The sequence below is a fragment of the Motacilla alba genome, chromosome 7, assembly GCF_015832195.1.
Source record: "Motacilla alba alba isolate MOTALB_02 chromosome 7, Motacilla_alba_V1.0_pri, whole genome shotgun sequence".
Lineage (NCBI taxonomy): Eukaryota > Metazoa > Chordata > Aves > Passeriformes > Motacillidae > Motacilla > Motacilla alba.
Window position 1 is genome coordinate 30,018,980 of NC_052022.1, and position 12,203 is coordinate 30,031,182.

General features: G+C 44.7%; 1 protein-coding gene across 1 annotated transcript; it reads left to right on the forward strand.

Annotated features, from left to right (window-relative positions):
* The first annotated feature begins 143 nt into the window (after window positions 1–143).
* On the forward strand, window positions 144–10,336 carry CAVIN2 (caveolae associated protein 2). Its single transcript, XM_038143225.1, has 2 exons — window positions 144–566; window positions 7,739–10,336. The coding sequence occupies exons 1-2, from the start codon at window positions 174–176 to the stop codon at window positions 8,522–8,524; spliced, it is 1,179 nt and encodes a 392-aa protein (XP_037999153.1). The 5' UTR covers window positions 144–173; the 3' UTR covers window positions 8,525–10,336.
* Window positions 10,337–12,203: the final 1,867 nt, after the last annotated feature.

Sequence of the window (12,203 nt, forward strand, 5' to 3'; positions counted from 1 at the left end):
GGGGCCGCCGCTCCCCGCGGGCCGGGCCGGGCCGGGCCGGGCGCTGCCGGGGCGGTCACAGCGCGCTGCCCGGGGCGGGCCGGGGCCGGGCTCTGCCCGAAACCTCCCCGGGGGAGGGCGGAGGCGCTGCCCTTAAGAGCGGCCCCGGGCGCGCCGTGCCGGGCCGCGCAGCCATGGGGGAGGCGGCGGCGGGCAGCGCGGTGCCGCCGCTGCCGGCCGCGGAGGCGGGCGGCGGGCAGGTGAACGCGCTGACCGTGCTGGCCCTGCTGGAGAAGCTGGTCTCCATGCTGGAGGCGGTGGAAGGCCACCAGCGGCAGATGGAGCAGAGGCAGCGCGGCTTGGAAGGGGCGGTGCGGGGCATCCAGGGGGACCTGGTGAAGCTGTGCCGCAGCCACGGCGCCACGGGCGAGGCGGTGGAGAAGCTGCTGGAGAAGTCGCGGAAGGTGTGCGCGCACACCCGCGCCGTGCGGGAGCGCCTGGACCGCCAGTGCGACCAGGTGCGGCGCCTGGAGCAGCACCACGCCCAGCTGCTCCGCCGCGACCGCTTCAAGGTGCTCATCTTCCAGGTGAGAGCCCTGCTCCCGGCCCGCTAACCCTCCGCAGACTCGGAAACCGCCGCTAACTTCTGCTAACTTCGTGCTGTCTCGGCTAATGTGGAAGGAAAACCTTTTCACCCCAGCAAACTTGGGGAAAGAGTAGTCTTCTGCTAACTCTTAAACTGTGCCCTCTTTTATTCTTAGCAAATTCAGGAGAAACGCCCGCTTTTCCTCTCCGTGCGGAAAGCATGTTTTCCTAACTCTTAGGAAATCTGGGAAAAGAGCTGTCTTTCTTTTTTACTCTTGCAAACTTGAGGAAAACACTTTTTTTTCCTTTGTTTTCTTTTGCTTTTTTTTTTTTTGCTAACTTTTAGCAAACTTTGGGAAAGAATAGAATATTCTCTTTAACTCTTGCAGTTTTGGAGATAAAATTTTCTTTTACTAACTCTTAGCGAATGTGAGGAAAGAGGCCTTGTGTTGCTAGCTCTTAGCACGCGAGAGAAATCTGCCCCCCTTTTATTCTCTGCAACTGAAGAGCCGTGTTTTACTAACTCCAAGCACATGTTTGGGGATAGGTTTGTTTTATTGTGTGTTTTGGGGTTCAAGTAAACTAGAAGGGTCCTTATGGTTTTCCAGACTCTTGGCAAACTTGAGGAAAGAGCCCATTTTGCAAACTTGTAGTAGAAATGCCCCTAAAAACTGCCTCTACCCTTGGAAGCAGGAGAGGGGCAGGGCTGCATCTCCTTATCTCCTTGTGCCCTGCTTCACTCTGCAGGACTGACCTGGCCCATCCAGGGATGAGCTAAAAATTCAGCTCAAAAACTCAGCTTCCTGGGAGTCCATCCAGTGATAGCAGCAGTTTGCATATTTTCCCCTTTTTAAGCAATGGTCTGGATAGAACACGCCGTGAGTTTAACTAAACAGAGGACGTGACTTTCACATATTTAAAAAAAAAATAAAGACAGGCCTCCACAAATCACTGAGGGAGGGCAGGAGAGCAAATGCTGGGCTGGGGTAGTCACAGCTCGGGCACCTCACCGTTCCGAGCTTGTCAGCTGGGTGTTACCACTAACTCTGCTCCTTGGCTTGTTGGGGCTTTTTCCTAAACAATCCCAAAATAAAGAGAGCGGCGCTTGATTGTAAAAAGCTGGCAGGCCTGGTGAGTGCACAGGCAATTCCCCCAGAAAGGAAGCCCCCACCTCCCTGCTTATTGTTCTCCCAAATTACAGTCCAGGCTTGTCAGGCCAGAAGAGGAGGAGCTGCAGCATGTTTCCACCCCAGAAGGAATGTGGAAATTATTCCAGAGACTGGGTAAATTAAAAGACACATGTTCCCTGCAGTTCTGCAAGTAATTGAGGATCCATGGGCTGTGTGTCAAAACACTGCCATCTCCCAGGCCCGTTAGCTAATGACTGGCTAATGAACTGACAGGTTCAGACCCAGACATTGTCCTGTGGGGTGGGTGCACCAGCAAGGCCTGGGGGAAGGTAATTTTTAACATTTCTCATACCTCCGAGCGTGAGAATTAAGGCCTTGCTGTTGCAAGGAGCGTCTTCCTCCAGAGAACTCAATATTTACTATTTTAGGATGACATAATGCCGGGAGGGAAGACAAACAGAGCTCTGTGTGTGCAGGACAGTTGGCGTTAGCTCGGGTGGGGATCTTCCACTGGCAGCAATCTGCAGGGACTGGGTGACAGCAACAGCAAAAATCCCCAGGAAGGGTTTGAGGGGTAAAGCAGCGTCCTCCTGGCTGGTTTCCTGACACTACATAGAGGTGGAAAGCTAAAGCCTGTTGAAACCTCTGAACCTTTCCATAATAGTGCACAAACCTAAGGCAAACAACACAGGCCTGTGTCCCAGTATAACAGATAAAGAAAATCCACTGCCTGTCCCTTTGGACAGCAGGTCTGTTCTCCACAGCTTTGACAGGGATTTAGGTGACTCTGTTCCCATCTCTCACCAGAAAATACGTCACCACAGTCCAGGATGATGAATTTAACCAACCCCAAGCCAGTGCAGATCAGGAGCACAAGACTTCAAAAAAGAAACACTGCAGTTAAATTTGCTTTAAAAAAAAAAAAAACTTTGAGCTGGGAATTGCTTCTGGCAATGGAGCAATGGCAGTGTAGATTGTCCCTCCTTTCAGGCTGGAGGAGGGACAGTCTGGTAGTCAGCAGGGCCACTGCCTTGCTAGGATAACTGCACAGGGGGAAAACAGCAGGCTGGCTGGGTTTCTGTCCTGCCTTGCACAGGAATCCATGGAAAAACAATTGCAGGAAGAAGAAGTCACAGTAATGAAGCCATATTGACGCCAGATCTCATGTTAAAACAAAGGGGAATCTGGACGTATGGAACTCCTCTTCAGCTGGGGGATCCTTCTTTTCCACTGAAAAAAACAATGCCAAACTTCACAGAGCATGTTCCTCATTAGGACCAGCTTCCCCAGCTTAGGCAGACAGCTCAATATGAAAATAAAAATTCACATTTGTGACTCAGTTCTGCATTCACCATATATCCTAAACTCCCTAATACTTGGTGGGGGCACTGAGCATAGCCAAAACACACAACTGAGCTCCAGCTCTGCATTTCATGAAGTTGTGCTGCCTCATGCCAGCATCAGCTTTCCCTCTGCATATGCACTGAGAATGAACTGTGTTTAGAAAAGTTCACCTATTTACATATTTTCCATTAAAATGCTCTTAGTTTTCTCTCCCTAGAACGTCTGCATATATTTCTTTAATTGGTGGCATATTTTAAGGGAGCTCCATTCCAAGAATTTGAGGATGCAAAAGTTATTATAAATGACACAGCAATTCAGCAAAACACTGAAGTGACTGTTTTAAAAATCCTTGTTAAGCTTTGGCATTGTTCCCCTCTATTTTGTTCTCGCCACATGACCAGCTTTCTGGTTCTGGTTTGGTGGGGGTTTTGTTTGCTTTTTTAGCTGCAAAAGCAGAATGGAAGATAAAAAAAAAAAAGCTCATGTTTAATTTTTCAATTAAATGTCATGTTTACTGGTTAAATGTCATAGAAATAGAACAGATAAAATAAGTCAAAATTGCAGCTTGGGATCAAGCCCACTAATATGCAAGTCCTTTTTAGGTGCTGCTGTTGGTAAATCCTTCATCCTAAAACGAAGCAAGAGGAGGGCACCAAAAATTAGCCATTTTAGTACCTTTTTGTTCAGATCACTGCAATAATCTTTTGCAAAAGCAACTTCAAGCTCACAAATGAGCAAGTGAGGGAACCAAAGAACTACAAGCTGATAATGCTGTATTCCCCGCTGGAGCCTTGCAGGGAGAATACTCTGATATTGATTAATGACAGAAATACCTCCCACAGCTCTTTGGGCTTGGCCCAGCTGTGCTGTGGGAGGTCAGGGGACAGTGCAGACACTGCCCCAGCCTGCCCAGGATGTGCAAATGGGCAGGTGGCACTTTGCTCCTGCCCGCCCTCCCCACCGTGACACCCAGGCTTGCAGAGCTGCATTTGTCCAAAGGAAAGGAGCTTGAGCTGGTTTCAGGAGGATTTGTCATGTTTTGACCTATTTTGTGCAGCAAAACAAGTTTTAGGCTACTGATCATTTGGGCATGTAACAGCAACATAGAGAGAAGCAGGACTGGGAAGATGCCAGCTCTCCTTCTTGAAGGTCGTGGCCTCATACAGCAAATACAACAAAAGAAACCAAACCAAAGCAGATTGATTTCCCTCATGCAGCAGAGAATCAGCATTTCCTGAGTAAATTAGCTACCTGTTGACTCAGGGCACCCAGTTTTGTAGTACACTCTTATGGATCTTATTCCTTTTTGTAAAAGACAGGGATGAAATTCTGACCTGCAGGAAGTTCCCAAGGATGGCTGATAAAAGCCACAAGGAAGGCACTGATTTTAACTATGGAAGTATTACTAGTGTTACCAACAGTTGTTTTATGCAGAGGACTTCCACTATTCTATTCATCTCCTACATGGAAAAATAAAATTCAGAGGAGCTAGCTACCTACAGTCAGGCCCATCTGAGAAAAAAATGCAAGGGCTGTTTTTGAACTCAGATGTGGAAAATACAAAGATGTATTGCTTTCTTAGAATTTTAGATTAGATCAAGAAGAAAAGATCAAAGTTCTACTTCTTTTGGCATGGAAAATAGTTATGCAGTTTGTAACAGCTGGCATTTTTCAGTGTATTGTTCTAGTCTTCCTAAATGAAATAGCAGCCTGCTTAAAAATGTATCAAAAACAAAATACAGCTGTCACATAAACTTGTAAGACCAAAAAGTTATCAATAGCCCACTTACAAGGTGTTATCAGTAACCATGTTTGAAATAGAAACCTCTGTTCCACCACAGAGCATTCCTGCTGTAGCACCCTCATGTTTTCAAAGCATTTTACCTAATTTATTTTCATTTGCATTTTAATGGTTCCTGTAATCCGAAGGTCTTTCGGAAGCATGACATAGGAAGCGTGTCATTCCCATTTTATAAGCACACAAATAGATGCCCAGAGGCTGATGTTTTCCAGGGCTATGCAGGAAGCTTAGACAGAGGGCTGATCACTTGAATTCCAGTACTGCCTGATAGCCAGAGACCACCTAAGATCTGCTTTTAATTCAGTCATTAGCTCATTATTATGCAGCATATTTTCATTTGGGGTTTTTTTCCCCTTTGTAAACATGGGTAGTTTGACAGTCTTTCTTCTGCTCAGTCAGAAAATTGATAAAACTTGTAAACAAAACTGTATCCATGTTATTCGAGAGACTGCATGCAGCACTTCAGTTTAGACAGAGCTAAACTGACCTTGAGAAGGACCTTTCAGACCCATCTCTGGCTCCGACTGTGCTGTGATTCAACTCATATGACACCACTTTCCTAGATAAAATACTTAAAAAGTAACAACCCACCTCTCTACTCATTAAAATCAGAGCTTTCTATACCACTCAGGCACTTACACCTGACTGTTCAGATGTCTAAAACTGTGTGTGATTACCTAGGTTTGGAAAGAATGCACTAGACATGAAAATTATGTTTTATACTGAGTTCTTGTGCTCTGGGGAATAATTCAACACTGCACCCACTCATGTAATCCACATTTCATTAACTGCAGTGGAGAGAAAATATAAATATTTGTACAGCAGTTAACAGCTGGTTTCACTTAAAGCTGGTGCAGGTTTCCTTTGTTTTGTTATCTTGGTCACTGTTGCTGACAGTTGCAACAACAGAATAGGTGTCAGGAGAAGGCTTCATTAGATGTTCCACTGTAGGCAGAGGGCTTGTACAGCCAGTGGATCTGACTGGGGCCACTGGCCCAGAGAGGTGTGCAGAACCCAAAGGAATAAAGACTGTCAAACCAGCATCCATTTCTTTTACACTTTTCATTTTTATATCCACATGGGATATTAACCAGCACACTCAAATCACTCTGTGTGTGTGTGTATATATATATATAAATAAGGTGTGAAATTATTCTGCCTATTGCACAGTCTTGGGTTCCAGAAGGGCTACCAAAGTAGTCCTAGGTTTTAATAGAATCACAGAATAACAGAAACAATTAGGTTGGAAACGAGATTATTGAGTCCAGCCTGTGACCCAAGACCACCTTGTCAAGCAGACCATGGCACCAAGTGTCACATTCTGTCTTTTATTAAACACCTCCAGGGACACCTCCACCACCTTCCTGGGCAGCACATTCCAGTGTCTAATCACTCTCTCTGTGAAGAAATTCTTCCTAATGTCCAACCTACCCTCTCTGACACACAGTTAAGTGTCCTCTTGACCTATCACTGGTTGCCTGGGAGAAGAGCCTGACCCCCACCTGGCCACAACCTCCTTTCAGGGAGTTGTAGAGAGCAGTAAGGTCACCCCTGAGCCTCCTCTTCCCCAGACTAAACAACAACCACATACAACAGCCTTGACAGCAAATTTAACCCAAGACACTATTCTCTGCAGTGATCACAACTGTGTGCTCAGTCCTGAAATAATGAGCATGAACTTGGAAGTGTATGTGGCCTTTTTTCCCCTTAACTGTACACTCAGGCCCACTAGGGACAGATCTGAGACTATTACAACCATTTCACTCAGCACTTACTGCTTTTTGTATCTAAAGAGAAATGTGGAGGGAGGAGGGGAAAGAAAATCCTTCCAGTGCATGTGAGGAAGTGAAATTGCATGCACTCTGTCTGAAAGCGATAAAAAAGGTAATGAGTAGAGACTATGCAGATCCAAGGCTCAAAGTGCTGAGAGGAGAAGGGAGTGTGCAAAGAGCCTCATTTTCTTTGCATGGGTAGATGCCTGCAAAACCTGCACGGAACAGAGTGCTCATTGTGCTGCCCGGGGTTGCAGAGCTTCTGCACTCGATGGGCACAGACATCCCTCGTTATGGCCTGCAGCTTCTGCCCTTGCTCAGCCTGTTTTGGTTTTGGATTCTTTCTTCCTGTGTCCTTTCTTGGTTTTGTTTCTAAAGAGCAATACTTTCCCTGTTAGCTAGAAGCTCCCGTTTTCTATGTGGTATAGTGTCTTTTTATTTATGTATACCATAAATTTGTATCCTTATATTTCAAGGAGTTCTCCTAGCCACATTTTAATATTTACCAACAAAATTTATTAGTTGTTTTTTTTTTTTTTCTGTAAATAGCTGTAAAATAGGATATACTCTAAACACCATAAACTTCATGGTTTCTCAATATCAACAGTCCATTTCTAACAGCAACATATATTTTCTAGGAATATGGCGAAAGTGCTAACTGCATTTGCCATTTGAGATACTTCCCAGATGCACCCAACACCTCTGGAGGGATATTCTCAGTCTTTAGCTCAAGAAACTGAGAGCTCTGTGGGGTTATGTGACTTTTGGAGGTCTGCAGTACAACCTGCCTCCTCCCCAGGGACAGGTGTACAACTTGACAGCTAAACTCTCAGTGAAGAGTATCTAATATAAATTAAAAGAACAGGATTTCCATTCTGCATACATCCCAAGTCACTTTGAAAGAGTAGTCTTGCAGCTGACAGCTCAGAAATCTTAGAACTTTACCAGATAATTGTTCAGTGGGCTTTGAGTGGTTTGTTACTGGTTAAATGTATTGAAAAAACCAATAAACGTTCAGCATTCATCTCATCCTGGGCAAGGGGAAAAATAATTGTTCAGGGTCATGCTTTGTTTATTAAATTTGTATCCTATGGACTATGAAACTCAAATATTGTCAATTGTTTCAGGAGGAAAATGAGATCCCTGCCAGTGTTTTTGCAAAAGAGCCCATTCCTAGCATTACAGAAGGAAAAGAGGAGCCGGTGGATGAGAACAAAACATTGGAAGAAACCTTGCACACAGTGGAGTTGGGTTCAGATGATGAAATGTTTCCTGAGGGAGATGACTTGGATGACAGTGCAGAGGAGAAAACAGAAGAATCGAGAGCCGAGAAACTTAAAAGATCCAGCCTCAAGAAGGTGGACAGCCTCAAGAAAGCATTTTCCCGCCAAAACATTGAGAAGAAGATGAACAAGATCAGCACAAAGATCGTGTCGCCTGAACGGAGAGAAAAGATCAAGAAGTCCCTTACTGTGCATCACCAGAAATCTTCCTCTGCAAAGGGCTCAGGTTTCAAAGTGGGATTCAGCACCAAGAAAGGCCGTGAAGGAGAAAGCCCCGCAGAAGCTGAGGACAGGCCCTCGGAGACCGCGAGCAACGAGCAGGCAGAGAACGAGGATGAGATGTCCTTCGCCGACATGCACTCGGACATGACCCCCACCACCTCCCTGGCCGAGGAGGGCAAGGCAGCCGTCGATTCTCTGGAGAAGGAGGCCAGAGCGGAAGGGAAGGCCGTGATGAACAACAACATCGAGCTGTCCATCGTGGAAGACGACGAAGAGTACGGGGTGCCTCTAGAAGTTCCTAGCCAGAAACTGTTCGATGAGAGAAACAACCCAGTTGGCGGGGAGATGGAGCAATCTGATGAAGAACCGACCCAAGCAGCCGTCCTGCAGGTGGACCAAACAGCATAGGCAGCCCAAGCGCCCCTTCTCCTGCCAGACACAACACGGTTTTCCTTAGGCGAGGAACTGGTTTCACCTGCAGAGGCAGGAGAAGCGACTCTTCCATCCTTTCCTCTGCGGTGATAATTTATTGCATCGTGTTGGAAGGCACAGTGGGCAAGGTCAACAAGTGAAGCTGCAACGTGCTCTGTTTGAGGCCGAGTCACCGGTGTTCATGAATTTAGAGATGCTGCCAGCTGGTGTCAGAGACTAGCAGGAGGAGAGGATGTCTGGTAGAAGCAAGCTGATCTGCTGCCTTTCTTAGAGTTAGGTCAGAGGAATGTGTGGAGAGTAGTCAAGACCCAAGCATTTCTGTTCTCTTTCCTTTCCTCAGTATTTCCCAGCACTGTGAGTAGTTTTGTATATGTCAGTGTAGGAATACCAATGGGAATGTTTGATTTCAGTTGCCTTGCCCTGCTCTGTGAATACTAACAGCCTCAGTAATTGTGCACGCACGTGCAGTTTGTTTGGGGCTTTGCTCCACAGCACCATAGGACTAAAAGAGCAGAGTACTTGGAGGGCAAAGCTGAAAACCCCGTTCCATCCATTTCAGTGGGGGAAAGATTTTTGCCAGTAGTCACTCGCTATTAATTTAGAAGAAATCACTGTGTTTAGGTGGGGGGGAGGGAACCGAAAAAAAAAAGTATTTTTCAATCTAACAGAGTTATGGAAATACATTAATGACAAGCATGAATGTGTGATCAGTTACTGTACCTTTAAGGGTTCAGAAATTGAAAAGAAAAAAACGTTTGATTGGAACATGAAGGTGTCCTGAAGAAAATATGAAATGCTACGAAATGTAAAAAAAAAAACCAAACCCCCACAGTATTCAATCTATACTCCCAGCTTAAAGTATATATACTCAGATAACACTAATCAATTCATAGTCTTTATAGCAATATACTATCAAATTTTGCACCTGCACAACTTTGTATCTCAGAGTATTTTGAAAATAGCATAATTTATCAATTTATCTTTTTACAGATTACTTCATATATAGAGCTATATCTACACAGAAGAGTTAGATAATTACAGGGATGTAAGGACAATTTCTTCAAAAAGGTGAAATACTTTTTCAGGCATGTCCAAAGGGAACAACGTGTTATGGATTGAACTTCATGGCAGGGATGAGTTTACATAAGTATGAGCCTACAAAGCGACAGGATTTGGTTTTCTGTTAGTAACTTTGATCAAAGTCACCCACCTGCTCTCAAAATTACTAGTCTGTAATTTTTCAAGATTACTTGAAAGTGAGAGGTTACAAGGTAGTTTGTTCACTATGAATGTTCATTCCTGTCACTTAAAGGTAAGGGGCAAGGGAGGAAAGGGAAGCACAATACCCACAACAGTTCCCTTACATCCTTGGTTGTTTATGCAGTGGGTTATTTCTATTTTTTTATATGCATAAAAATTCTACTGATTCTTAACATTGCACTAAAAGGTTGCTTCCTTTTGTGTTTAGAATCACAAATTACAGGGGAAATACAAGCTCCAGCAGAAGTACCATTATGAAATAATTAACAGGTATTACTCCACAGGGATAATATCTGTAACCAGTAAATCACACTGGAAGTTAGTTAGTCAGAGCTTAGTGTAGGCAAGTACTGTTAAGAGTTAAGCTCTTAAGTGCATGGTATCACATAGAAGATACTGTTTCTAAGAAAAATCATGGTATAACTCGTGCAGCTATATTTTTATTTTGTATTAACTACAGTGGATTTCAATAATTTTTACTTGTAACTAACTATGAATATGACAAATAAAAGCATAATATAAAACACAGCCATGTGAGTCTTTGGGAGAAGCAGTCTGAGAAGCTAGCAAAGATGAAATTTAAAGGTCAAGTATTTATTACTTCAATTCATGTCCCTGTTGTATCTATACCATTTTCTTTCTCATCCTCTGCTGTTATTTAGCAATGCAAACACCAGCGCTTTGGTTTCCAGACACTTCTAGCCCATCTAAAAGTACTCAGGCACTTTCCAAAATCTCCTGGCTCAATCTGCATCTTTTTATTGGACTGCAGCGTACTCCTAATACCCTAAATAGTCCTGAAAGCATATTTATATTGAAGACTATGTTCTGTTTATGCACACAGATAAACTCTTGTCTTCTGGAGTGCCACATAGTCTTTAGCAGGCTTAATTTTACTGACAGACCAAAGAAAGCACGTTTAACCTTTATGCAGCAGCTGTCAACCTCCCACAGCCACGACGTGCTAACCAGGAGCCCCAGCATCATGTTTACATTTTGCTTTCAGATATGCTGGTTTGTTTGTCCTGCTAAGCTTTAATTCAAACAATACCCCTGGCCATGCTTTATCCAGTTGCAGAGACGCTGAAACGAATCCCACGCACAGTGTTCTAAGAGCATTACAATGCCATCCAGCAAAACCATTGGAAACGCAGATACTGAGCATCTGGGGGAATTAACTCAAATACCCACTTCAGAATACAGCACACTCACAGCCATCAGTTGCAGAACTAGAATTAAATGTTTTCTCTGTCACAACTGCACACGTACAAGGACAGGTGGGTCTGTAATCCTAACAAACAAAAGAAGGCATGCTTTGCAAGAGAGAAAAATGTTCACTCAACTCGTGAATGTCTGCTTTTGTGCTGTCTTATGAACCAGAGGAGGAAGCAAGCTCAGGCTCTCTCAAGATGTCCCCCAAGCTGTTTCTTCCCCTTGCCTTCCACTCTCAAGGCCTGACTGAAATCATCAGCCTGCAGAACTTGGTGTTTGAGGGAGGAGGCAGACTGGGGGACCAGCAGCACTGTATTCTTTCAAGTATCTCAAGTATGCGCCTGGGTCTCGTCAGGCTGGCAGCTGTCAGGCATATGCACGAGTATTCCGTGATTGTGCTGACAGGTTTGTCTACATAATTGCTTCTTTTAAAAACTGCTTGTTTACACTTCCTAACTCGGTAACAGTGAGCTCCACTTGTACCAGTATTCCTTGGAAGACCTGACCTGTGAGCTGCTGCACAGATTCAGAGTCTGACCTGCACCGGAATCAGCGGCAGCTTTGCACAAAGAAAAAGGGTGTGATAAAGCCCTTATGGGTTAAATATTTAAACTAGCAGCACTCAGCAGCTGCTGATACTTCCACTTTCAATGACACAAAACCAGCTGACATTTGTCCCCTTTTAGGGGAAAGAGCAAAGAGCATCCCACGTTGACCCCCACGTGCTAATCCACAAGCCAGCTCCTCTGTGAAAAGGCATAGATACGGGTTTTCTGGACCATTTCACTGTCAAATAAGAGAGTGCAGTGAAAGCCATCACACAGGCCTGAGTGAAGCATGGTCTGTGTCTTTAACAGATGGAAGAAAGGGGAGAAGAAAAGGATCAGAAGGTAAAATACACCTGGACAGCCCTTAACACTGATGCAGTGAAAACCCTTTGTTGTTGCAGGCTGTAATGCCAAACAGCTGCACAACTGATGACCGATAGTCGCACACTTAAAAAAGAGGTAAGCTCTTTTAAGAAGAATTAGTGAAGTAATGGCAATTTGTTCGAGGTCAGACTCTTCACAAGGGGCCAGCCCAACCCTGAAAGTTAGTGAAAAGCCTTCAGCTGGCTCAAAAGACACTTTGAGCCACACAATGGTTTTGGACCACACGTACAGCTCCTGTGATCATCAGTAAG